Source organism: Chrysochloris asiatica, unplaced genomic scaffold, assembly GCF_000296735.1.
Source record: "Chrysochloris asiatica unplaced genomic scaffold, ChrAsi1.0 scaffold00333, whole genome shotgun sequence".
NCBI classification, from domain to species: domain Eukaryota; kingdom Metazoa; phylum Chordata; class Mammalia; order Afrosoricida; family Chrysochloridae; genus Chrysochloris; species Chrysochloris asiatica.
This window is the reverse complement of record NW_006408851.1, coordinates 1899824-1927715: the sequence shown is the minus strand read 5'-3', so window position 1 is coordinate 1927715 and position 27892 is coordinate 1899824. Positions and strand designations below refer to the sequence as shown.

At 44.1% G+C, this 27892-nt stretch overlaps 1 protein-coding gene and 1 pseudogene across 1 annotated transcript; both read right to left on the bottom strand.

The window, feature by feature from the left end:
- Positions 1-6962: 6962 nt before the first annotated feature.
- On the bottom strand, positions 6963-21288 carry MDC1 (mediator of DNA-damage checkpoint 1). Its single transcript, XM_006875628.1, has 16 exons — positions 21153-21288; positions 19601-19981; positions 19439-19514; positions 17815-19193; positions 17600-17665; positions 17344-17439; positions 15397-16176; positions 15220-15285; positions 13610-14524; positions 13275-13357; positions 12558-13175; positions 12356-12472; positions 12041-12223; positions 11699-11824; positions 11479-11589; positions 6963-7130 (listed from the first exon to the last, which is right to left on the bottom strand). The coding sequence occupies exons 1-16, from the start codon at positions 21286-21288 to the stop codon at positions 6963-6965; spliced, it is 5301 nt and encodes a 1766-aa protein (XP_006875690.1).
- Positions 8092-8556, bottom strand: LOC102832600 (annotated as a pseudogene).
- Positions 21289-27892: the final 6604 nt, after the last annotated feature.

The window sequence follows — 27892 nt, the reverse complement described above, 5'->3', positions numbered from 1 at the left end:
CCGCGGGAGAAAGACAGCCTCAGAAACCCTATACAGGGTCGCTATGAGTCGGAACCAGCTCCACGGCACACAACAACAACAACTACAATTAAGGACTTAGATATCCACAGTAGGGACCTTAAACATCATTAAACGAATTCCCTTAATTTATAGATAGAAGAAATGTAGATCCAGATTGATAAAGATTAACTGGTCTCCCTGGTAGGTGTATGATATTATATAACAGATAGCATTATACTTCAAAATAGTGTGACGCCATTCTTTGTTAATTTGTCATTCCCATGTGATTGTCAGGTTGGAAATGGCCAATACCACTCCATTTTAGCTCACTAATTCCTAGGATATCAATATTTATAGGCTTCTTTTTATTTTTTACAACTTCCAATTTTCCTAGATTAATACTTCATACATTCTGTGTTCCTATTATTAATGAATGTTTATAGCTGTTTCTCCTCATTTTGAATTGTGCCCCATCAGCAAATGAAGGTCCGGAAAGTTTTTCTCCATTTGCATCATAACTGTCAACTCTACTTTGAAGAGGCAACTCTTGCCCAGTCGTATTTTGAGTGGCTTCCAACTTGAGGGGCGTATCTTCTGGCACTATATCTGACAATATTCTGGTGTTATTCATCGTGCTTCAATATTTTACATTCTGTTTTTATCTGACAGTGTTCCACTGATATTCATCAGGTTTTTGGTGGTTAAACATTCAGAAGTAGTCTGCCTCTGTTTCTTCCTAGTCTGTCATTGTTTGGAAGCTCAACTGAAACTTATCCACCATGGGTGTCCCCTGCTGGTATTTATAACACCAGTGGTAAGGCTTCCAGCATTATAGCAACACACAAGTCACCACGGTTTGACAAACTGACAAATGAGTGGTGGCTATTCATTAGAGAGATGCTAATCAAAAAACAAAGAGATGTGATATAATTACAGTTTAACAGCAACGCTATCAATTAAAACGAAATACAAGCAGCACAAGACAAAATAAATGAGTGGCACCTCTTGAAAATTATACACTTATGTGCATCAAAAGGTTTTAACGAAGAGTGAAATGAGAACCCACAAACTAGAAAAACTTTTTGATAATGACATATTGGTCTGGGGACTTATCTCTAAATTTTGTAGAAAACTTCAACACATCAACAACAAAAAGACAAATAATCCAATTAAAAAATGGGCAGAGGATATGAACAGATACTTAACCGAGAAGACAGATAGCCATTAAGTTTGCCCTTGGAGTCCTGATGTGGCACTATAAGATAAGCACTAGACTGCTAAGTGTAAGGTTGGTTGTTCAGATCTACCGGCTGCTCTTCAGAGACCCTATACAGAATCACTGTGACTTGGAACCAACTTGATGATACTTAACAACAACAACAAGATTGTCCCAATTTTAAAATTCATTCTTTGTAGTTTTAGATTTTATATTTAGGCCTTTAATCTATCTTGAGTTCATTTTGTATATGGTGTGAGATATAGGTCCAGTTACATTTTTCTGCAAATGGATGTCCAGTTTTGCCAGAATCATTTGTTAAAGAGTCTACCTCTTCCCTTTAATGGGTTTCGGCCCTTTGTCAAAGACAAGTTGTCCATGTTGTTGTGTGCCTTAGTCTGTTCCAACTCACAGAGACCCTGTATAGGATTTTTGAGAATGGCTGGTGGGTTTGAACTTTGTGGTTAGAAGTCCAGTAATTATTCTACAGCGCCATACCAGAAGGCCTCTTCTGTAGTAGTGCTTTGCTTATCTGGGGTTTCTTTCCTTTCAGTTTAAAGTTGGTGATTAGTTTTTTCCATCTCTTTCAAGAATGACATTGGATTAGGAAACATGATTACAGAAAACCTGTAAGCCCATCTTCAGTCTATAATTGATTAGAATAACTAAAAGGGGTTCTAGAACTTGTCCAGTGAAATAGGCTCTTGCGGAGCCTTTGTAGTATATAGGACCTTAGGTGGAATCCTGAGCCCCATCCAGAACCTTCAGAGGTGGGACATACCCACTTGAAAGGACATGCAGACCAGCCTGGAGCGGCTAGAGGAACAGAAGATACTTCTTGTAAGAAAGACCAGCAGGAAAAATCTAAAACAAAAATGACAGTCTGAACAGCTACTACAAGAGCAAGCAAGTTGTTCAATGAGGAGCCATCAGTGCAAGTAATCAAGTCTCTTCAGGACTGAAACTCAAAGGGAACATACGAACAGGCATGTAAGCTCGCTGACAACCATGTTGATCTACTGCTGAGTGGAAGATGGGAAAGGGCAGCAATGAAGATGGCTGAGTTTGACCACATTCCATAGACTCCCATAGACCTGGAGATGAGAGAGAGAACAGGAAGGGCTGCTTGGTTCAAAGTGTGGTGAGAGCTGAGGACTCCTAAGCCCATGCACAAGGACCTAGCCACAGAGGGCTAGAGCTGAGAGTGAAATGTCCAGCTGATATGAAGTGATGGAAGACACACAAGAATGCCCAAACTTGCAGATAGTACCCATTTGACCTAGCTTTGATGGCTTGATGATCAGAACTAGAATAGAGGAAGATGAAGACATTTGATAAAGGAAACAAGTGTAAATTGCTACAATTTGATGAACTTAACCTATACTTATTGATATTGTTGTTGTTAAGTGCTGTCCAGTTGGTTCCGACCCTTAGCCATCCTGTATAGGTTTTCCGAGGAGCAGCTGGTGAGCTTGAACTGCAAACTTTGCAGTTCAAACTGCTGCAGTCTGGTGCATTAACCCACAGTGCCACACCAGGCCTCTAGACTTATGGATGACTTATCGAGTTGGTACCGATGCATAGCAACCTTATGCATAGGAGAACAAAACACTGCCCGTTCCTGAGCCAACCTCACTACTGTTGCCATGCTTGAGCCCATTGATGTTGCCACTTGACCAATCCTTCTTGGTGGGGGTCTTTCTCTTTTTCTCTGACCCTCCATCTTACCAAACATGATAGCCTTCTCCAGCGACTAGTCTCTCCTGACAATGTCTGAAGTATGAGAGACGAAGTTTGGCCATCATGGCCTCCAAGGAGCACTCTGGCTGCACTTCTTCCAACACAGATTTGTTTGTTCTTTTGGCAGCCCATGGCACTTTCAATATTCTCCTCCAACACCATAACTCAAAAGCATCAGTTCTTCTATGGTCTTCCTTATTCACTGTCCAGCTTTCTCATGCATATGAGGTTATTGAAAATACCATGGCATGAGTCAGGTGCACCCTGCTCCTTAAGCTGACATCTTTGCTCTTCAACACTTAAAAAAGTTCCTGTGCAGCAGATTTGCCTAATGCAATACGTTGTTTGATTTCTTGGCTACTGCTTCCGTGAGTGTTGATAGTTGATCCAAGAAGAATGAAGTCCTTGACAACTTCAATCTTTTCTCTGTTGATAAGAATGTTGTTTATTGGTCCAGTGGTGAGGATTTTTGTTTTCTTTACATTGAGATGTAATCCATACCGAAGGCTGTGCTCTTTGATCTTCATCAGTAAATGTTTTAAGTCCTCTTCACTTTCAGCAAGACACATATTAGTGTGGGTAATGGGAGGCAATATACAACAAGAGGAAAGATGAATGTAGTGGGAGACATAGGGAGGAATGAGATAGTTAAATTGAAGAGAAGTAAATACTGTTAGCTGTTAGGGGATTGAAATGATTGTAATGAAGCAATGTATGTGATTTGTTGAATGTAAAATTGATGATTTGCTCTGTAAACCTTCATTCAGCTCACAATAAAAAGTTTTAAAGAGAAAACCAATAAGCACCTGACATACCTAACAGGTCTTCAAAAAAAAAAAAAAAAAAGCCAATTTCTTCTAAGTTTTCAAATTTGTCGGAGTACAGTTTATTCATATTACTCTGTTATTATCCTTTTTCAGTTCTGTTGTGATGTCACTCATTTAATTTCTTATTTGTGTTATTGTGTTATCTTCTCCTTTTCCTTTGTTAGGTTTGCTTCTGGTTTGTTTTATAATCTTTTCAAACAGCCAACATACAGTCTTGTTGATTCTGTTGTTTTTGTTTCATTAATTGCTGCTCTAATCTTTCTTTGTTTTTGGTAACTGTAGGCTAATTTTTGTTGCTCTTTCCTATCTGCAAGTTTGGGCGTTCTTGTGCATCTCCTCAGTTTATATTAACTGGACGCTTCACTCTTGGTTCTAGCCCTCTGTGGCTAGGTCCTTGTCCATGGGCGTACGAGTCCTCAGGTCTCACAACACTTCGGACCAACCATCATTCCTCTTCTCTCTCTTATTTCCAGGTCAATGGGAGTCTATGGAACATGGTCGAACTCAGCCCATGTCTTCATTGACACCTTTCCCCCTCTTCCACTCACCAGTAGACTAACGTGGTCTCCAGCAAGATTACATGCCTGTTTCTGTGATCCCTTTGACTACAAGTAGTTTTTAAGCAGGATGCTATTACATTTTTATGTATTTGCTTTGCCTTGATATTCCTGTTGTTCATTTCTAATTTTGTAGAATTGTGACCTGAGAAGGAACCTTGGTGGTATAGTGGCAAGTGCACTACACTTTTAACTAGCTTCAAGATCAGCAGTTTGAACCCACTGGTAGCTCTGTAGGAGAAAGTTAAACTTGTCTCTATTTGTAAAGCTTTACAGCCTTGGAAGCTTTAGAGAATAATTCCACTCTGTCCGATATTGGGTCACTGTGAATCAGTTGAGTAGATGGCATTGGTTGGTAATCTGAGAAGATGCTTTGTAGTATTTTGATGTTTTAAAATTTATTGAGGCTTGCTTTGTGGTGTAACGTTATTATTCTGGAGAATGTTCCATGTGCGTCAAAAAAAAAAAAAAAAAGGTATATTGTGCTGTTATTGAATTCCATTTATCTTTTTTTATTATTAAAAAAATGCGAATTATGTGATAGTTTACATGGGAGCACATTAGTTTTACATTCATCCTATCATATATCGTTTCATTGCTATAGTTACAATCCCCTCCATGCATCATCAACCAACCAAAGAGTATACACTACAAGCCTGCCCCCCGGTCGTCAGCACACAGCCCCTCTCCCTCTCTGGGTCTAAAGTCCCCAACTGCTCCATCTCTCCATGTCATCGTCTCTGCCTCCATCTCAGGCATCACTGCTACTCTGGGTAGTGTCCCGCTCTCCACTCTTCTCCCTTGATGGTCCCAGGGACCTCTGCTCCTAGACTGAAAAGTCAATCACTCCCCTTCTTGCTACAAAACATCTACCTTTACGTTTCCAACCCTCACCAGCAGTCCTGATAACAATTATTCACTATAGACCCATCCGCATTTCATTTCATCAGCCCTGCCTAGACAGATTGGATACTACTCAGTGGAGATTCTACCTTCTTTCACACCCTCTGAATCTAGGTTCCCTCTTGAAAACCTGTAAGTCACTTCTTGCCTTTGTAGCACCCCCATTTTGGGTGGCTAGTGTCCAAGTTGCCCATCCCTGTCTACTCTGTGTATGGAAGGGGTGGGAATGATCCTTGCTGTAAGGATTTGTTGCCTCTTTTGAGCAGCTGCATCCATAGGTGCAGGTCAAGTTCATCAAATTGTATCAGATTAATCTTTTTTTCCTTTCTTCTTCTGGTTGAGCTCTGATCATCCAGTCATTGAAGCCAGGTCAAGTGGGTATTATCTGCAAGTGTGGGTGTTCTTGTGCATGTGCCTTCTCTTCTTATCAGCTGGACGCTTCACTCTCCACTCAGTGGCTATGTCACTGACTCTGGCCTCAAGAGTCCCCAGGTCTTGCCACACTGCTGGCCGACCAGGTCTCCACCCAGGTTCACAGGAGTCTATTGAACATTGTAGGGCTTAGCTTGCAGCTTTGTTGCTGTTTTTCCCTCACTTCCCCTTATTGGTGACGAGCGTGGTCACTAATCAGAGTGTGTATTCCTATTGAATCTTAGTCTTGGAAGGGGATTTACACTGAGGGGACCCGACCACTTGCCTTGATGTCTCCTGGGCAAGCAACTTGCTTGTTTTTGTAGTAACAGTTGGTCTGCCTCTATTGTTTTATATTTTTCCTGTAGGTCTTTCTTTAAAGAAGTATCTTCGTTTTTCTAGCCGCTCCAGGCTGGTCTGCCCATTTATCTTTTAATTCTATTTTTCCATGAACTTTTTAAAGCCCTATCATATATACCACAATCTGTCCATTGCTGAACATTTGGAATAATCCCATCTTTTGGCAATTGTGAGTACTGCTGCTATGAACACTCTTGTTCAAGTATTTGTTTGAGCATGGCTTTCAGATCTTTTGAGTATATATTTAAGAGTAGAATTGATGGGTAATTAATTCTGTGTTCAACTTTTTGATGAGCCCCCAGATGGCGGCTGAAACCATTAGCACTGTCTGAGGGTTCCAATTTCTACACATCCTCAAAATCAACCGACTTAAAATTTAAGAAACTTCATATAATTTTCCCTAAATAGAAGATAATAATTGAATACAAGTTTACAACTATATATTAAAAACATTTGTCTCTTGAGAACCAGGCATTAAAGAAAAATTTCACACCATAAGGCACAGAGTGAATATTTATTTATCACAGAGGTCAAGCTTTAGCTCTTATTTTACAAATAATAGAAATGTAGTCAGAAAAGTACAGAGTTGCTCAAAGTAAAAAATAAAGGACATTTCTAATTAGGATGGCCAGGAGAAAAGAAAATATTTTAGTACCATTCTAAAACTCTACCCACAAATTTGCACTTTCTTGGAATTACTCATCCAGTAAGAAAAGAAGTGATATGGTTTTCCATGTGTATATCAAGGAGCAATGCTAAGGATTAAATGGTCACTTTAGTAGGAAATTTGTGGTTCCCAATCTCCCTATATTTCTGTCTATCCCTAAGCCTTTTCAATCCCAATTCATATCAGTGTACCCCAATCATTTCTAAAGCTTGGGTTCTTTCTTCCCAACATTTTCTAACACTTTATTTACAGGTTAGGGAGGGAAAAGGGCACTGGGATTTTCATGTGGATGACATTTCCGAAGTGGAGAGAATGAAGGCCTCTGGGCTGGCTTCCTGCTTCAGCACTCCTGTTAGTAGGAACTCCGGTGAGAGGAGGGGTAATCCAATCCGACAGGGAATGGAACATCGAGGGAAATCCTGGGAGCAAGTGATCACAACTCTCTGAGGCTGAAGAGACAGAGCAGACAGGAAGTAAGGTATGAGATATATGTTCAGGAACCACTAATCAGTCTTAGAACTGCTAATATAATACACCTCCTGAGATGGAAGCACATGAAGCACACTGCACTATAAAGTATACTTGCCCCAAACTCTGAAGCTGAATTTATTCATGTTTTTCAAGTTAAGTATAATTTACAGGAATACAGAAGCTAGAGGAACAAGATAAATGGTATAACAAAGGAGCAAACAATCTAGAATATGGAATATACTAAAGCACAACTGATCTCTCTAGTTTTTGCAGGAAGTCAATGGCATAAAAAAGGGTGAGGGGGTGGGGGCAATAGCATAAAAGAGAATTAAGAGATATAACAATTAAGAATACACAAAAATTATGGCTCCTGTTTTAAACTATGAAAAGACATTTCTTTTACAGACTACTAGAAATTTGATTAATGAAATGACTAGGAGATGAAATGATCAATTAACTACTAATCATTTTGTTAGGGATCAATACTGGCATTTGATTATATAAGAACAAGTATACAGTTTAGAAGACTTTCACTTAAGTGTGTTATTGTTAGTTGATTCCAACTCATAGTGACCCCATGGGACAGAGTAGAAATGCCCTATAGGGTTCTCTAGGCTGTAGTCTCTATAGGAGCAACTCACCAGGTCTTTTTCCTACAGACTACTGGGTAGGTCCAAACCACCAAGATTTTGGTTAGCAGCCAAGCACGTAACTACTGTGCCACCAGGACTTAATGGGTAAATATGTAATATGGAATAATTTGGTGTGTGCTTTAAAATAGGGGCCATGGTGACTCAGTGGGTTAAGTGTTGGGCTGCTAAATGAAAGTACTAGTTGCTACAGGGATCGAGGTGTGGTCTGGAAGGGGAAATAATGCTAAGATGCTTCACTATTTTTTTTTTTTTAATTTATATTTAGAATTAACCAGCTGGACTCAGTTTAGATGATCCCAATTTTGTTGGCAACATCCAAAGCATCATAGTCAGGAGCCAGTGGAACATATGCCTTCTTTTCTTCATCAGGCCTGATCAAGGTGGTGACCTTGGCTACGTCAATATCATAGAGCTTTTTCACAGCCTGTTGGATCTGGTGCTTGTTGGCCTTGACATTCACAATGAACACAAGTGTGTTATCTTCATTCCTCTTCATGGCTGACTCAGTAGTCAGGGAACTTAATGATGGCATAGTGGTCAAGCTGGTTTCTCCTGGGGGTGCTCTTCTGAGGATATTTGGGCTGCCTTCAGAGCCTCAGAGTCTTGGGCCGCCAGAAGGTGGGTGACGTGTGGATCTTCTTTTTTTGTGGCTGTGGACGCCTCTCAGCACGTCCTTCTTGGCCTTTAGTGCCTTTGCTTTGGCTTCAGCTTTGGGAGGGGCAGGGGCTTCCTTCTTCACTGTTAGTGCCATCTTTATAAAAAGGTTGACTGTCTTATGAATATTGGTTTCCCTTGCCTATTATTGTAAAATAGACACTTGAGTGAGATTGAAAGGAGCGTCAGAAAACATGATTACAGAAAGCTTATAAGCCCGTCTTCAGCCTATAACTGACTGGAATACCTAAAAGGGATTCTACAACTTTCCCAGTGAAATAGACCTCTTGCAGAGGCTTTGCAGTGTATAGGAGCTTAGGTAGGGTCCTGAGCCCCATCTAGAACCTTTTGAGGTGGGACATTCCCACTAGAAAGGACAAGCAGACCAGCCTGGAATAGGTAGTGTGACAGAAGATACATCTTCAAAGAAAGATCATCAGGAAAACCCCAAAAGAAAAATGTCAGTATGACTGGCTACTATAAGAATAAGCAAGTTGTTTGCCGGGAAGCCATCAAAGCAAGCAATCAATTCCCTTCAGGACAAACCCCCCTCTAAGACTGAAACTCAAAGGGAACACATGAGCAGGCATGTATGCTTGCTGGAGACCACATTGGTCTACTGGTGAGTAGAAGAGGGGGAAAGGCAATAATGAAGAAATGGGCTGAGTTCAACCGTGTTCCATAGACTCCTGTTGACCTGGAGATGTGAGAAAAGGAAGGGCTGGTTGGTCCAAAGTGTGTTGAGACCTGGGGACACCTGAGCCCATGGACAAGGACATAGCCACAGAGGGCTAGAGCTGACAGTGAAGCATCCAGCTGATATGAAGTGAGGGAGATGCACAAGAACACCCAAACTTGCAGATAGTACCCATTTGATCTAGCCTCGATGGCTTAATAATCAGAAATCGACTAGAGGAAGATAAAAAAAAAACAAAAAAACACTAAATTTATTTTTTTAACTTTCTATTGTGAATTGAGTGAAAGTTTACAGAACAGATCATCAGTCCCACATTCAACCAATCATGTCATTACAATGTAATCTCTTCCATGTACCATCAGCTAGCAATCTTTATCTCAGTTCACTTTAACTCTTCCACTCCTCCCTATTCCAAGACACTGTTCTACTTGTTTTATATGGATAGCTCATTTCATTTTCCCAACAGATCTATAAGACCATCAATATCTCCATTTTTAAAATATATTAACACCAAGGTACTGTGAAAAAGTCAAGTGAAAAGTTATATAGTTAATAAACAGTAAGAATATAAAAAGAAAATCCCCATGATACTTATGTACTATGAGAGAAGGGTCTTATTTTACAATGAAATAAATCCAGAAATCCATAAAATATATTTGCTATAATATATCTCACCCATATATCAATGATTAATGTATGATCAAGACTCAGTCCAGTTAGGATCATGGTCCAAAAATCCAGTTATTTTCAGACTGAGTGGCTACTGCTCAGTCTAGTTAACCAAGCAAAGCCTGTAAGGGTCAAGGCCAGGGGACAATTCTCAGCTTAGAGGCAAAGTCATAGAGATTAATTTGTAAGAAGCATATGGTAAGCTTCCAACACTCTTCACCTGCAGGAGTAGATTGGACAGGTGTGAGAAATACAGTGAGCAGTACCTCTGTCAGGACTGCCCTGTAGAGCCAGTCAAAGTTAGATAGGTCAATTCAATAGTGAGTAATTGCTATCATGACTAATTGCAGTTGTCGCAACTGTAAAGGTAGTATTTTTTTTAAATGAAAAAACACAATTTTTGATAAAGGAAATGAAGATAAATTGCTGCAATTTGATGAACTTGACCTATACTCATAGAGGTTGTTGTTGTTGTAAGGTGCCATCGAGTCAGAACCGACTCATAGCGACCCCATGCACAGCAGAACGAAACAATGTCCGATCCTGGGTGAACCTCACTACTGATGCCACCTGGCCAATCCATCTCGTTAGAGGTCTTCCTCTTTTTCTCTGACCCTCCACCTTACCCAGCATAACATTCTTCTCCAACGATTGTTTCCTCCGGACAATATGTCCAAAGAGTAGCTACTACTACTCATGGAGGTAGTAGCTCTAAATACCAACAGAGAGAAGAGTCTTCACATCAAGTATCAATGCTATCCCCTCTGTATACAGGGTAGATAGGGACAGGCAACTTAGACAGTGGCTACCTAAAATGAGGGGGCGATAAAGGCACGAAGTGACTGGCTTACAAGGTTTAAAGAGGGAGTTTAGTTTAAGAGTGTGTGGAGGAAGAAAGAGTCCCCACTGAATATTTTCATCTTGTCTAGATGGGTCTGGTTAAAAGAGATGGGGAGAAGATTCTTAAGATTCAATAGTGAGTAATTGTTATCATGACTAATTGTGACTGTCAAAATTGTAAAGGTAGAAGTTTTATACCAAAAATGGGGGAGCAGTTAATCTTACAGTCCAGAAACAAAGGACCCTAAGACCATCAAGGGAGAAGAGCACAAGTGGAATGCGGGAACTTATCCAGAGAAGCAGTGAAGTGAGAGATGGAGGCAGAGATGGGGACATGGAGAGAGGGAGCAGCTGAGGATTCTAGATTCATGGGAAGAGAGGGACTAAGAGATAGTGGCCAGGAGGCTGACTTGCCGAATGTGCCCTTTGGTGGTGTAAATTATTATATATGCCTGAGTGTTTTAAAGAAACTTGTACATGGAGATTATAATCATTGTGATGAAACAAGTTGTGATTTGTTGAATGTGAAACAGATGATCTGCCCGGTAAACTTTCACTCAATTCACATAAAAACTTTAAAAAGAAAAGAAAGTACTAGCTGCTCAGTGGAAGAAAGAGGAGGCAGTCTACTTCCATAAAGAATTACAGCCTTGGAAGCCCCATGGTGCATTTCTACTCTGTACTAAAGGGTCACTATGAGTCAAGATTGACTAGATGGCCGTGAGCTTGGTTTGTTTTTTTGCTGATTTGAAATACCTCAGCAAAGACACTGAATGAAACTAAAATAGGGGACTCAAAATATACTATCCATACCTTATAGGACCGGGGCATATTGGGCAGGACAGTGCCACCACAGCAGTTGATGATCTCTCCCATCTGAGGTGGCGGTGGCTGGACTCCAGGGGTCACATGAATCTCATAGCCCTAGGAGAGGAAAATACTGGAGACAATAGATATATGCCTGAGAAGGCATGGACCTTAGGGAAAACCTCTGCAGGGAGGGCTAAGCTTGGGGCAGAAAAGAGCCTCTCACCTCCAGCAGCTTTCGCTTCTGTGCCCGGCTCAGAGACTCCCGAAGGCTGAAGCCAAAGTTTTTCTCGTGTTCAGGATCAGTCACCACATACTCATCCGGGGGCAAGAAGCAACCAGCCCTTCGGGACTAATGAAAATGGCAGTCAGCATCAAAGTCTAGATCAGCCCTCTGCCTAGCATTTGTAGGGAGCTTGTGAAACATCTTTTGAATGATTTCTGTTTCACTATCTCCCTGTCTTCCCGTACCCGCTCCTTCTTCCACTACTGCTTTCTAGAGTGCTGTGTGAGCAGTTTTATCCTACCACCATCCTTGTTGTACTGTTACTGCCTCCTGGTCTCTCACCTGGTGCAGCCAGTCCAAGGAGACAATTGGGATCCCCCGGCCCAGGGCACACAGGAACTTGACAGTCCGGCGAATTCGATCAGTGACCAAATGTGAAGCTTCTGTTACTGAGTTGGCCAGACTTCCGCCCAGAGCCAGCACAGCCCGCTCTCCACGGGCATCCACTATTCCTGTGAAGAGGACCTGCAGAGGGGGTTAGGTTGAGCTGATCACAGGAAGCTGGGACAGCAGTGCCTGGTTCTAGAATTCCCTAGGCCCCAAGTGGCCCCACCCCCACATCTTTTGTCTCCCACCAAACCCCATGCCCCTTCTTACTTTGGGGACTGTTAACTCTTGGTTAGGTTTGGATCGGCGGAGATTTCGACTCTGTGTTTCCTTGGGCTCCTCTGTCTGGTCTCTCTTTCTTTTGCCTGGTCCTGGAATCACTACATTCTGGGATCAAGAAAGATCTTAGTGGAATTTTCTGAGTCTTCAAGCCCTTCTCTACTTAGCTCTGTAGTCCTAGCCCTCTCCTTACCTCTTTCTTTCCTGGCTTCTCTGCAGTATCTTCTTGTTCTTCCTTAAGGAACTCTATCTTCTGGGGCACTTCTTCTCTTTGGGGCTGTTTTTTAGGTGGAGGTGAATCCTTGGTGGTTGAAGTCCTTTTGCGGCTTTGAGAGGGCTTAGGCTGGGGCTCTGGGGTAAACCCAGATCTACTTGCTGCCTCCAGGGTTTGGATCTGGGGAGCCTGACTGGGTGCCTCTAGAAGCTGTGAACAAGAAGGCTCAGGAACAGCCTTAAGGGACTCAGCTGCTCTCACTGCTCCTTGTCTTTGGCTCCTTGAGGACTGGGATTTACGTTCAGGGAGTGTGGAGCAGGGTTCATGGATAATGGGAGCTGTGAGGGACTCTTGCTTCCTAGTGGTCCTCTGTCTCCTGTTGCATCTGGCTTGAGAGATGGGCTCAGAAGGAATAAGCTGGTCTGTAGGGGCAGGACACTGGAATTCAAGGGTTGTAGGAGTTTGTACAGCATTCACTGTGGAAGACTTTACGGTCTTTCTGTGATCACACTGAGCTATGGGCTCAGGGGTGACATGTTGGTCTGTGGTGATGGGAGGCGCATTATCAGGGGCTGTGGGCTTAACTGGTTCAGGGGTCTTGGCAGAAGACCTAGGTGTCCTGCCTCGAGTGGTCCGTAATATGGGCTTGGGCTGATCTGTGGGGTTGAGAGGTTCAAGTTCAGGAGACAGAGGGACCTTGACAGAGGACCTGCGTGTCCTGCCCTGAGTGGCCTGAGATGTGGGCTTAGGGATGACAAACTGGTCTGTGGAAGTAGAAGACTGGTCTGTGGAGGTGGAAGGCTGGAGTTCAAAGGCTGTGTGTTCAACTGGTTTAGGAGTCTTGACAGATGATCTGTGTATTCTGCCTTGAGTGGCCCGTAATATGGGCTCAGAGTTGACAGTTTGATGTATAAGGGTAGGAGACTTAGGATCAGGGCATGTGGGTTCATGTTCAACTGGTTCAGGGATCCTGAGAGAAGACCTACTTGTCCTGCCTTGAGTAGTACGAGATGTGTGTATGTCAGTGGAAGGCTGGAGCTCAGGGGCCGTGGGTGTAACTGACTCAGGGGTCTTGATAGAAGACCTATGTGTTTTGTCCCGAGTGGGCTTGCAGGGGGCAGGCTGGTCTGTGGAGGTGGAAGACTGGAGCTCAGGGGCTATAGGTTCAATAGGTTCCTGAGTCCTGACAGCAGACCTACGTATTCTGCCCCGAGTGGCCTGAGATGTGGCCTCAGGGGTGACAGGCTGATCTGTGGAGGTGGAAGGTTGAATCTCAGAAGCTGTGGGTTCTACTGGTTCAGGAGTTTTGACAGAGGACCTATGTGTCCTGCCCCGAGTGGCCCGAGATGTGGGCTTAGGAGTGACAGCCTGGTCTATTGAAGTGGAAGGCTGGAGCTCAGTGGCTGTGGGCTCCACTGATTCAGTGGTCCTGACAGAGGACCTATGTGTCCTGCCTCGAGTGGCCCGAGATGTGGGCTTGGGTGTAACAACAGGCGGGTCTGTTAAAGTGGAAGGCTGGAGTTCAGGGGTCATGGGCTCAACTGGTTCAGGTGTTCTGACAGAGGTCCTACGTGTCCTGCCTTGAGTAACATGAGATGTGGGATTGGGGGTGACAGTTTGGTCTGTGGAGTTGGGAGGGTAGGACTCAAGGGCAATAGAGGAAACTGAAGAGGGTGTCACCAGAGAGACTCTTCGGGGTCTGACTTTAGATTGTGTGTAGTGAGGCTCCAGCGCTGAGGACGAAGGAGCCTCTAGAGCTCTTGAGCTCCCTCCTTTCTGCCTGGTTCTGGGAATAGGCACCTCTAAAGAAGGCAGAGACGGGGAAAGTAAGGGCCGAGGGGCAGGATGTTTTTGGTTCTGAGCAATAAGGGGTTTCTGGAGTGTGGTTGAGGCTTCCCTCATTGATGGAGGCAGCAAAGCATCTGGGGATTCCTGATCACCCTGGGGAGAAAATAGAAGCAAGTGAGAAAAGAAGAGGTAGAGAGAAAAGAAAATTGGATACTATGATTATGATTAAAGTGTGCTTGCTGACATTTCTCTTTCTATAACCTCTCCCATTAGACTGGGCACTTCCTGAGGGAAACAGTAACAAGAGGAAAATGGTTTTCATTGTCAGGTAGAGGGAGATATCATAGAAAACAACGGGTGTCAGTAAAGGGATGTTGTTTTTAGGTGATGTCGCAGAGGCTGTACATTTTTCTGGCAGCAGAAAGCCTCATCTTTCTCCTGTGGTGCAGCTGGTGGATTTGAACTGCCAACCTTGTGGTTAGAAGTCCAAGTAAAGCGATAGAAACCAGCTAAACCAAAAAAATCAAAACACCTGTCAACTGAGTTGATTCTGACTCATGGAGACCCCCTGTGTGCAGAGAATTGCTCCATTGGGTTTTCAAGGCTGTGATCTTTTAGAAGTAGCTAACGAGGCCTATCTTCTGAGGTAGCTGTAGGTAAGTTTTAACTGCCAACTTTAAGGTTAACAGTTGAGTACTTAATGGTTTGAGCCACCCAGGGACTCCAGAAATTAACTAAGGACTGGTGAACATGGAAGAAAATTAAGAATATAAGAAGTACAGGGAGTGACTAAATCAAGATTAGGGGATGGGGCAATGGAGGAGATGTAGAGGTTAACTTGTAAGGTGGGGGTAGGTGATGAAAGCAGGTCTTACCCTGGAAGCCTTCCCAGTAGATGGCATCTTGCAATTCAAGCCGCCTAGACAGAAAGCAAAGACAAGAATAGCTTAGTTCTAAGCAGTCAGTTGCTTAGGGTTTTATTATCAATGGGGGCTGTGTATCACCTTGGGGTCCCTGTGCCCTTACTTACCTCTCTGCTGCCTTCTGGGGTTCATTGGGGTTACCCTTCCTCTACCTGCCTGGCTGCCAGAAGCTACTGGGGCGGAATCCAGTCCTTGAAGAGCTCCCGCCCCCATTCTAGGCTCTGGTGTTGAAAGGGAGGTCTGCTCTTCCTGGTCCTGGCTCCCACCCTTGTTCTCCCTTTTCTGTGTGCCTGCGTCCTCAAACATCTCTTTGGATACTTTCACTTCTAACCCTGCTAGTTCACTCGCTCTCTCTGGTGCGGGTCCCTCTGTTTCTCCGTCACAGATTTCTCTTACAAGGGCCTGCTTCTCTATTTCTTTCTTTTGTATTTCCTTGGATGTCTCCAATTCTACCTCCAAGCTCTTCATATCCCTTTCGGTATTTACACTTTTCAGCTTTGTATCAGATTCTAGGCTCTGAGGTTCTCTAGCTAACACCGGTTTTTGTTCCCTGTTCTGCAGCCCCCTGGTTAATTCTTCTTCTCCGATCCCATCTTCTCTCTCTGCTGCTGTTGGCAGCTCCTTGGTTTCCCTCTCTAAGGGCTCTTTCTCAGGGGTCACCCTTCCTGGTATCTCTCTTTCCAGGCCTTTCTCCTCAGCCTGCATCCCTGATGACTCTGTATGAATTGGACTCTCTGGATGTTGGTTTTGTAAAGTTGCCCTGGGTGGAGAGGGACAAGTTCCATGGGCCTCAAGATGGGCAGCAATGTGCTGGGTCTCAGAGGCCTCTGACTCTCTTGGACAGAATGGCTGTGTAGCCAAGACCTCCCAAGGTTCATCCAGAGTACCTGGAAATTGTCACACACAAGAGAGAAAAAGAGAAAATGAGGTAAAAATGTAGACAAAAAAGATAACACTCTGAGGAAAGATTAAGGTAAATTCTGGAATGATAAATCTAAATGGGTAACTAAAAGAAAGGAATAATGGTGACAATTTATCATTTTTTTGTCTCAAAAAAGGTAAGACAATATCATCATATAAAAGTTCTCTTCCAAATTCACTGCCATAGAGTTGGTTCTGACTCACAGTGAACCTGCAGGACAGAGTAGAACTGCTATTTAGGGTTTCTGAGACTGAAAATCTTTATAGGGGCACACAGCCTCATCTTTCTTCCACAGAGTGCTGGTGGGTTTGAACTGCCAATCTTACAATTAGCAGTCTGATATTTAACCCACTGCTTTCCCAGAACTCCTTAAAGCTCCCTCTTGTTAACTGTCTTTGAGTCAATTCCGACTCATAGCGACACTATATAGGGTTTCTGAGGGGCGGCCGATGAGTTTGAACTGTCAACCTTGTAATTCAAACCAACCTTGTAGTCCAGTGCTTATCCTGCAGTGCCACACAAGGGCTCCCTTGTTGTTGTTACGTGCCATCGAGTTGGTACTGACTCATAGCGACCTTATGAACAGCAGAACGAAACACTGCCTGATCCTGGGCCAACCTCACTATTGTTGCCACGTTTGAGCCCACTAATGCTGCCACTTGTCCAATCCATCTTGCTGGGGGTCTTCTTTTTTATCTCTGACCCTCCACCTTACTAAACATGATACCCTTCTTCAGCGACTGATCCCTTTTGACAATATGTCTGAAATATGAGAGACGAAGTTTGGCCATCCTGGCCTCCAAGGAGCACTCTGGCTCCCTTAGTAGCCCTTTAAAAGATGCTAGACTAGTTGGGTCTATGGACTCCTGGTGTGGTGCTGTAGTATCAGACTGGACTTTGGCAGCTCAAACACACCAGATGCTCCTTGGAAACCTATACAGAGTTGCTTTGAGTCGGAACAAAGTTGACAGCACGTTACAACACGTTGGTCTACGGGTCTGACTCAATATGGCATTTTTTTCCCTGATAAAATGGAGAAAGATTGAATAAAGAATGTGAAAGAAATATGCACAGAAAGAAAACAAGAATGAATGCCCAGTTGGGAGCACAGAGTAGAGGTGAGTTCCTGTACCTGGGGTCTGGAAGCTGCAACGGGAAGGGCCAGGTTCTTCTCGAGGTGGAGTAAACGGGAAGGCCTGAGTGGATACTTCCTCCATGCTCTTGGTTGCTGCATAAGAAAAAGATAGCCTACACACAGCTCCTTCAGAAGACCCAATACCAGACTCCAGCCCTGCGTACTCCAGCCTTCACACCCTTCAAAAGCCACTAGTAGTCTAGTCTCCCAGTTCCTACAACCAATAGGACTGAGCCAACACAGATACCCTTACCTTCAAGGCTTGTGTTCTCTTTCTCCACAAAGCACTGGGTAGCTTGCAGGTCTAGATCTTCAGAATCTAGTGAGTAGGAATATAGGAGAGACAATAGAAAACCATTATCTGATTCTGAACTCCTTACTTTATCTCTTCTCTTCTTTTCCCAAACTCAGCCTCTACAACCATTCTTTATTTTAGGGGTCAAGTGAAAGAAAAAGGCCAGCACTTACCATCATTTCTGTCTTTAGAGTCCTTGGTTCTGTCTACATGCGGTGCTTGCTGTCTTTCTGTGGGGGTCTGGACTCGCTCTCTATGTCGCTGGGTGCCTGGAGTGCCTATGTCCACTACCAGATCTGTTAGGTTCTTCCTTGAGACAGGGAGAAGGTCCTGCTCCACTTGTACCACAGGTGACCCACCCTGGGCCCCTGCTTCAAGGGCTCTCTCCCACTTGAGAACAGCTGTAGCCCACTCCACCCTAGGATTCCCTTCTGCTGGAAGCTGGCTCTTTCTTACAACTGCCAATGCTGAGGCCCTGAAGGCCAGGCTCTCCTCCTCATCTGTTTCACAGTCCTGGGCTTTCTCTTGGTGCCCCACAGGCAGCTTTGTGAGGCTCCCTTCTGCTTCCATAACTGTTTGGTTTATCTCCACAGGTACCTGATGCTTCTCCAGATGTGTAACAGCTGGCTGTAATGGGATTTCCTCCTCAGTTTCTGTGTTGCTGTCCACTGTGGTGGAGGCTTGCCTTCTTCCCAGGGAGGCCCCAGATGAGCCCTTTTCTTCCTTTGCATCTGTATAGCCAGCCCTCTGAGGAGGCTGGCTCTTTCCTGAACATGTAGTAACAAGGGTTCTCTCCTTGTCTGTGTCAACTTTGGGAATAGTTTGACTCTTTCCCACTGGGTGTCTCTCCTCTTCCGCATCTGTGTCACTGCCCTCTTCCACATCTATAACTCTGTGGTTTCTCCTAGTGCGGCTCTCTTTCAGACAGGCCAAGGTGAGTGCTGCTGAGACTTCTTCCTCATCATCTGTATCACTGTTGAGCACCATGAACAGTGGGTTTCTCTCCACATGGACAGCCAGTGGGGCCTCACCCTGCTCCACCACTGCATCAGCACCAGCCCGGCTCTTTTGTAGACATGCCAAGGCAGGCATCCCAGGGCCCTGCCTACCAACTCTGTGGAGGATTTGATTCTTCTTCATTGGAACTATAGCTGGGGTTGCCGGGATCTCCTCTTCTTCCATATCGGTATCACTGTCCATGAAGGTGGAAGGCTGGCCCCTTTCATCTACATCTGTGTCACTGTCCTCCCTAACAGGGTGACTTCTCTGTGGAATCACTCTGATTGGACCCACCACTTTGTTGGGACCCCTTTCAACCTTTGTGTCACTGTCCCTCCTCTTTGCTGAAGGCTGATCCTTTTTAAGCCGGAGCTCAATTGCAACTCCATCAGTGCCAGGCCGCTTTGCTTTTGCAGGGGCGCCTCTTCTGGAAGCTGAGGAGGAGGCCTTCCTTGATGCTGGCTGCTGACCTTCGTCATCTGTGTCACTGTCTAAATTGAAAGCAAAGGATACCCCAGGGCCATCTGGGGCCGAGGAAGCCCCCTCTTCGTCACTGCAAAGGGAAGAAAAGATGAAAATTCTAGTGTAATTCCCCAGAAGGGATACCCCGGTAGTATTTGTTCCTCATCTCCAGCAGTGTTATTGTTACTCCACTGGGCACATCAGAGGCGTGCAATACAGATTCTGCAGAGTGAATTAATAGTTCCCCAGCCCCAACTTTCATGATAATAATCTCTGTAAAGAAACTCAATCCTCCAGCTCTGGGTTCCTCCTCTTAAGACTTCCTTCAGCACTCACCTCTCCGGGACCACTGTTGCTCTAGGGGTGGACATGATTCTTGAAGCTTTCACCACACATCTTTCCGAAAGACAATCTGTCAAGAGTAGAAAGCAGTAAGTAGGCAATCTTACACTCCTTGCCTCCATCTCTTCACCTACCCCACTAACACCACAAACTTACCCACTTCCTCCTCTGAGTCCTCAGCCAGCAAAAGTCCCTGGGCTCGCGTTCCTCCCTGAACTCTGGGTGTCTCCTCTATAGTTAGAGGGCCCCGGGAGGCTAAAGGCAAGGAGACATCCAGGCGATGATACTGGCAGGGCAAGTCAGCAAAGAGAATCAACTCCTGGTCCCTGAGACGATGAGTCATCCCAGGGCTCAGGACTTTAGGAGGTCTCAGGGTTTGAGTACCATTGAGGCTCCCACAGTCCCGGAGAATAGGTGCCTTGTTCCAGGCCAAGACCTCAATCACTGCATGTTGCTTGGAGATGGATGGAAAGGGCAGGGTCACAGAGCAGTTGGGCATTCGGCCTACCACATTCTCCCCAAGGTAGAGCGGGAAATCTAATAAGAGAGAGGGAGAGAGAGGTTCCAAGGCCTGAGTCCTGGCCTGTTTGTCCTTAGAATACATGCAATGCATTGTTGATACTCAATACCCATGTAACACAATGACCATGTATTACACAGGGCTTTGAATCTCTTCATCTTCTCCCACCAAAGTAAAATCACCCCAGTGTACAGGTCACTAGACTGATATACTCAACTCAAGCAGGTCCTACTTCTCAATTCCCAGTAAAACGCTTTTTATTTTTAAAATATATTTTTATTTATTGAATTATTATTAAAGTTATGAAACTTAGTTTTTCATTGTTGAGAGTAAATATAGCCAGACACCAATTTCTACATGTAATTCCGTGACAACTGATGACATTCTTCAAGTTGTATAGCCAGTCTCGTTCTCCTTTCCTCTATCAACATAAATATACTGTCTGCTAAGGGTCCTATCCCAGTTTTTGAGTTGCTGTTGTCAATTCGATCCCTTAGTAATTCTTTAAAAGAGGATAATACTTGAGGCGGACATTCTTTATTGAGAAGTTTTAAGATTTCAGGGGATATTTTTGGCTTCAGGTTTAAAGATGATCTCAGGACAATAGTTTTAAGGGTTTATCCAGCCTCAATGGCTCCAAGAAATCTGGGTTCCATGAGAATTTGGGAACATTGGATTACAAGCTCTTGTCCTCACAGTGGGCCCTGCTTGCACCTTTCTCATCAGCCACACTGGCCTCCTGGCAATTCTGTGAGCAGGTCCAACAAGCTACCACCACAGGGCCTTTGGACTTGCTGTGCAATCCCTAAATAGCTGCAGACCTCTGCTCAGCTGTCATGTTTATTAGACTAATTTCTCTGGCTACCATATGTAAACAGCAACCATGTTCCCCTGACCCCATTCCAAGAACTCCCTATCTCCTTCTCTGCTAAAAAGTAGTTTGGGGACTCCTCTCGTCACCCTCCAAAACCTCCCAACAAAAATAAAAGACTAATACGAAGGATCCTAAGTGCTTGACTGCGAGTTAAAATGTCGGTGGTTCAACCCCATCAGGAGCTCTGTGAGAGAAAAGACCTGGTGATCTGCTCTGGCAAGATTCCTGCCTAGGAAACCTTCCAGGGCAGTTCTCCTCTGTCCTTTAGGGTCTACAGCAATGCTGATACTTCAGCACTGAGTATTCTCTCTGACCTTTTTCTGGTCCATGTGTACCGCTGAAGACACGCAGTTGCCCTAGGGGCTCCAAGTTGTACCCCACGAATTCGTTGACTCTCTCTGTCTCCTCCTCTTCTTCAATGTCCCAGTCAATAATCTGGGTGTCCTCCATGGTCTGGAAGGGAACACATCATCCTCATCAGTTCACAGACATAGCATCAGAGCAGAGACAGATAACTGGGGGTAAAGCTAGACGGTTAGGGAAGGGGATGACTTTCTCCGCCAATCATTCTGTTATCCTTCTGAATGAAGTGTTTGTCAAATATTGAGTAAGAAATGTGATGCGATCCTTAGTATATGAGTATATGAACTTCATATACACAAGAGTTCTGAGAAACAGTGCTTAACCTTACTATGTACTATGATAATTTTCATGTTTTGCGGTTTTTTTTTTTTTTTTCTATCTGATACACACACACATATAGTCCTGGTATGGCACTGTAGGATAAGTACTGGCCTGCAAGGTCATTTTAACCACAAAGATGGTGGGTCAAACTCACTAGCCACTCTTCGGAAACCTTATACAGCGTTGCTATAAGTTGGAACTGACTCAACGGCACTTAACAACAACAACAAGAATAAATATATAAATGTTGACTTGCAACCCACGGAATTAATTTCAGCATCAATTAAATTACTAGGAGCACAGTGGTTGTGTAGCATAAGCACTGAAGTGCTAACCACAAGGTTCGTGGTTCTAGCCCACCAGCTGCTCTTTGGAAGAAAGGTGAGGCTTTCTGCTTCTGCAAAGATTTATAGCCTTGGAAACCCATACAGGGTTGCTATGAGTAAGAACTGATTGGACGAGCACTTAACAGTAACAACATCCATTATTGGGTTCCAACCTAACTGTTTGAAAAATACCATTGTAAAAGGAACTGGTATGGCACTGTAGGATAAGCACTGGACTATTAACTGCAAGGCTAGTGGTTCAAACCTACCAGCAGCTCTTTGGAAATCCTATACAGGGTTGCTATGACTCAGAAGCGATTTGATGGCACTTAACAATAACAACAACAAGCTTTTAACAAACACCAACTTTGTATTGGCATTGTGTTATGTGTCATATAAGGTATATACATGCATATGAGGTATGCAGTTAGGAAACTAATGACAAAAATACTTCAAAAATCTGCTCAATATGACACCGCAGTCAGTAGAAAGGCTAGTACTATATATACTTCTGGCTGTTAGGCCCATACTTTTACACTTTACCATTCACCTCACTGTGATCAGACTAAATTTGCAAAGAATCATAAAAAACAATTGATACACAAGAGGGCTTCAAAAAGTTTGTGGAAAAATTGAGTAAAAAGATAACAAAATTTTTCCATGAAATTTTTGAGCTTCCCAGAATATATATAATATGTGCCAAGGAGCCCTGGTGTGGCGCTGTGGGTTAATGCACCAGACTTCAAAGCCGTTTGAACTGCAAGGTCGGCGGTTCAAGCTCACTAGCTGCTCCTCAAAAACCCTATACAGGGTTGCTATGGGTTGGAGTCGACTCAACGGCAATTCACAACAACAACGTGCCAAACACTGTTCTTACTACTTTGCATTCATTGGCTGATTTGATTGAAGAACCCTGTAAAGTATTATCTTTCCATTTTTCCTATAAACTGACACACAAGAATAAGTAAGGAACTTGCCCAAGGTCACCTAGATGTTTCTCCTGTTTAATATCCTTTGCTGGTTTTTCATGCCTACATGATAAAATCTAACTCCTTAGCAAGACCCTTCAACATATGAACCTCATGTCCTGCAATGCCTCTCTCCCCCAGTTAATTTTAAGTGTATGTTAATGCGCTGGACTGCAAGGTCAGTGTGAATTGCACAGTCAGTGGTTCAAGCTCATCAACCACTCCTCAGAAAAACTATACAGGATAGTTATGTACACAATAATTAACAACTCAGTCACATGGGCCTTCTCCTTAGCCTCTGAAAACGCTGCCCTCCTTGTCCTGCACAACTGCATGCCTCAGCATGAGTTTCCTGGTACAACTCCTACCCATCCTTCAAGAAGCAGTTCAAATGTCATTTCCTCAGCACTCTTACCTGGAATCCTCCCAGCTTTCCACTATTTCTGCGATGTGACCACAATAGTCAGTGGACTCATGCCTGTCCTATTATTTCTCATCAGATTGTAATCATTACTATTCTTTTTGGCTGTCACACACCCCCTTGATCCATTATATTTATTCAACAGTAGTTATGGAGAGCCTGTGTGTGTGTGTTGTGTGCCATGGAATCGGTTCCGACTCATAGCGACACTGTACAGGGTTTCCGAGGCTGTAAATCTTTACGGGAGCAGAATGCCTCATCTTTCTCCTGTGGAACAGCTGGTAGTTTCGAACTGCTGATCTTGCGGTTTGCAGCCTGATTCGTAATCACTACACTACCAGAGTTCCTTATGGTGAGCCTTGTTGTTATGTGCCGTGGAGTCGGTTCCGACTCATAGCGACCCTGTACAGGGTTTCCGAGGCTGTAAATCTTTACGGGAGGAGAAAGCCTCATCTTTCTCCTGTGGAACAGCTGGTAGTTTCGAACTGCTGACCTTGCGGTTCGCAGCCCGATTCGTAACCACTACGCTACCAGAGCTCCTTTATGGAGAGCCTAGTTGTCTCAAAATACGTGGGCCACATCTCTGAACCAAACAAAATGTAGCTTACTAAAGAAATTACAAATGAGATGGAATTAAAAATCACATGGGCAGAATTTACTTAAAAGGATGCCACCCTAGAAGTAAACTGTTAATGGTTAAGTAGGAGGACCCTTGGGTAGTGTCAACTCCGTCCTCATCACTGGCCTACTCAGTGGGTCCCAAGGGGACATGATTCTAATTTAATATGCCACCATCTTTGATCCACACTCTAAGCAAGTTCCCTAAATATCCAATGTCTCTCAATGTCTTCATACCCAAACTCTTTTGGACGTCAGGTACGGATGAATAGTATAGTCCCCGAATCTTCCGAGTCGCCTCCGCCCAGTCACTTCCAAGGCACGCCCCTCTCAGCCTCCGGAGGGGGAAGGAAAATGGCACCCCAGGAAGGGAGTCGTGGGCGAGGCCCCCAGAACTCACCGACTTAGAGTCCCCGCGCGCGCCAGCAGTAACGGCCGCGACCCTGGTGGCGCGAGTGCTTGCGCCGGAAGGGGGCAGAATCGTTGATTGGCTCTTATGGCCGTCCTTCACTGCTCTGCCGCACGCTAATTGGTGAAGCTCCCAGAGAAGCGTCTCGGCCAAAGCTCACCGCCACCCCACCCACTTACAGTTCAAAAAAGCTGCAAGGAGGCTGCAATCGGTTAAGTGGGACGGTAATAAGAGGCTGCCATGCGCACACAGAATAGCACGCCTCGATTGGGCAGCTTGATGGGACAACCCACTCCCGTTTTACCTCCCACCTCCCACTTCCCGCGCATATTTCCAAACCACGACCACAGAGTCTGACTTCAGCTCCTGGCCACGGATAGAGGGTTTGCACCACAGACGTGCGTCTGGTGCGGCCAGAGCGCCTCTCCTCAGTCCTCCCAGAAATGGTGTCCGCTGACTCATCAGAAATGGGCTGCGGGTTGCAATCGTGGCTGCAGGCTGCTGTTTGGAGATCAGTTCGTAGGCGTGGCGCTTGAGAGTTCATAGCAATGGAATTTCATTTCCTTTTTTATTCGGTTTGTTTTGTAGAAGTCATGGTTTTTTTTTTTTTTTCTTCTTCCTAGGAATACACTCCTTACGGACATTTTGAAGTCATATTCCTAAAGTACAGACCTGTAGGCAAATAGGACTGTTCTGTACCTTAAGTATCTTAAAGGATGACCGAGGTCTGTTCACCTTTTAAAATGTGGGGGTGGGGTTAGGGTGTGAGAAGCATTCTCTATACTGACAAATACTCAAGTAATCCAATCTGTACTCATTTTAGCGAGAATGAGGATGGGCGCCCTGACCCATAGACAAGGGCAGACGCCCTGCATGGCCATTTGACAAAGAGTTTTATTAACCTAGCTTGGAAAAAGCCCCTCCTCCATTTCCCGTTTACTGGGTACTTTGGAGTTTATAATCTTTCCCTAAGGGGCACCTACTCGTCCCTCCTGGGAACATTTGCATTTAAAGTTAGTTTCACCCCCTCCCCATGAACTTCCCCTAAGTCCCCGATGGGCGATGGGCGTAGTCTTAATGTAAAGAGTCTAGCTTAGTGGTTACAGTAGTTACAAATCAATCGGGCTACGAACCTTAAAGTCAGCAGTTCGAAACTACCAGCTGCTCCCAGGGAGAAAGATGAGGCTTTCTGCTCCCATAAAGATTTACAGCCTTGGAAACCCTGTTCAGGGTCACTATGGATCGGAACTGACTCAAGGGCACTTAACAACAGTAGGTCAAACTGGTCTCTTCTCATAGTTCCCTTTTGTCATGCCAACCTGCTACCCCCAAGATATCCTTGATTCTGAAGATGGATCACCCCAACAGCTATTTCTCACAGTGGAGAAGAGAATAAAATCATTAGAAAAAAAAAAATCCTTCATTATCTTACACTAAAACATGAAGAGAATAGTAACAATTTGACTTATGTTGATCTATGTATAATTTAGGAAGTCCTTTCGCATTATCTAATTTTGGCCACAACAATCAAATAGGCAGTAATTGGGTTTACAGACGAGGGAAATAAAGGAGCTCTGGTAGCATAGTCGTTACTAATCGGGCTGCGAACAGCAAGGTCAGCAGTTTGAAACTACAAGCTGTTATGCTCCCGTAACAATTGACAGCCTCGGAAACCCTGTACAGGGGTCTCTATGAGACAGAATGGACTCCACCACCAAGGTTAAATGTATTGTTTAAGTAATGTAAGGTGGAGACAAATTGAAACCAGTGCTCTTAATTCTAAATTCTGAGCTCTTCCCACTGTCACTAACTTATGTCTTGTGATCATGCTCTAAAACACAGAATATGCCTTATTAAAAATGAAAACATCAAAATAAATAAATAAATGGCATAGTCAATATTCTTTGCCAACATCATAAAATTAAATAAAATTAAAACCTCAGCTCTGAAGCGAACAGCTGAACAGTTAGGGGTCTTACATAGCTAGATGCTCCTTTATCTAGGTGTCTGAACAATGTTAAATTCAATGTGAATTAACAATGATGACCTTGATACCGTATTTCCTGTATTATAGTTTTTATCACACTCTATTGTTATTATTTATTTGTATCAATCATTTAACTGTAAGATCCTGCAGGTCAGGCTCTTAAATCATTTTTGTATCCCTCGCTCCTTGGTTTGGTGGACACTTAGTATCTATCTAATGAATTAATCCCCAGGAAGAACGTGCCATCCTGACCCACTGAGTTTCCCCACACCAATCCCTTTTTTTTTAGTCCTGGTATGGCTCTGTGGGTTAATGCGCCAGACTGCAAAGCCCTTTGAACTGCATGATCGGTGATTCAAGCTCACCCGCTGCTCCTTGGAAACCCTATACAGGGTTGTTATGGGCCAGAATAGACTCGAAGGCACTTCACAACAACAATCCCTTTTTTGTTTTTCAATTCTGGGACTTTTGAAGGGTTGCAATGGTCAGCCACTTGGTTGAATTGAAAGACCTTTGCTTTCATCAAAGTACCAAGAAAAACCCTGGAATTCTATTAGGCATGTAATCCCATAGTTTCCTGTTTGACAAAATGACCACCACTACTACAAGGCCCAGATCCGCTACAAGGATTGAGGCTTTGTGGTTTCACGGATACCATATATCTGTTTCTCCAAACCAGTGAATTTATTCTTTGAACATACACTGCAGACAACTGGATCTCTATCCTGAAGAAATTTTTGCTGCAATTTTGTTTCTCTTTTGAAACAGTATTTGGAAAGTCCCGAAGAAGAAATAGCAGGAGGGCAATCCCCACCTGTTTCCAGCGTATTGTAGGTTTACTTAACTGGATTGGGACAGAGCAGGGGGCAGTACTTCTCTTCAGTTTTCGCTGAGCTAAACAGCCCAGTCTTTTGACAGTGTCAGATTACTCAATAAAGAAGGTGAGCACGGGTTTATATGTGTTTATCAACTCATCTGTAGTGAACGATTTAACAATTTTTCCTCCACATCAAAGATTCAGCTTCTAGGTATGGCTGGCATCTGCCTCCCGATAGAACCTCCCTACAGAGTCAAAATCTCTTCAAATTTCAAGTCCCTGACAGGGACGGTGTAGCCAGTAAGCATTTGTGAAACTGTTCACGACAGATTAGTAAGTAAGCATAAGTAAACTCGTGCTTATCTTGCCTATTGAGTAACTGGCCCTTGTATCCCACGAGCTACTGTGACAGGGAGTTTTCAGGGCGTGCCCAGCCCACCTCCCAACTCCTGGCTCTCCAGAATTCCCAATTCATGTATACTCGAAAATTATTCCCTTTCTGCACCTTCCCCCCCAAAAAACACACAAAAACATCAGGAACAGAGGAAAAGGATTTTGCGCAAGGTCATTTTTTGTTAAAAATACAAAAAAACAAACCATCAAAAAATCCGGTACCCACCCTTTATTCACTTCTTTTTACAGCGTGGACAACAATAGAGGACTACAACTCCCAGAGACGACCGCGTACGGCCACTCTAAAAAAGACCAATGGACACCTGGTACATGACCGGCATCGACTAATCAGCGACAGGCTTGATGAGGCTTTGTCTCCCGACCGCAGCGCGGGCCCAGCTCTCCCACCCCCCAGCCCCCGCGCACGCGCG

Coding starts and splice junctions, on each gene's coding strand:
- MDC1 (XM_006875628.1), bottom strand. CDS start 21,288: ATGGAGGACACCCAGATTATTGACTGGGACATTGAAGAAGAGGAGGAG. Junction 17,440..17,599: donor AGAGAACACAAGCCTTGAAG/GTAAGGGTATCT, acceptor TTTCTTATGCAG/CAACCAAGAGCATGGAGGAA. Junction 14,525..15,219: donor AAGACCTGCTTTCATCACCT/ACCCCCACCTTA, acceptor TTCTATTTTCTC/CCCAGGGTGATCAGGAATCC.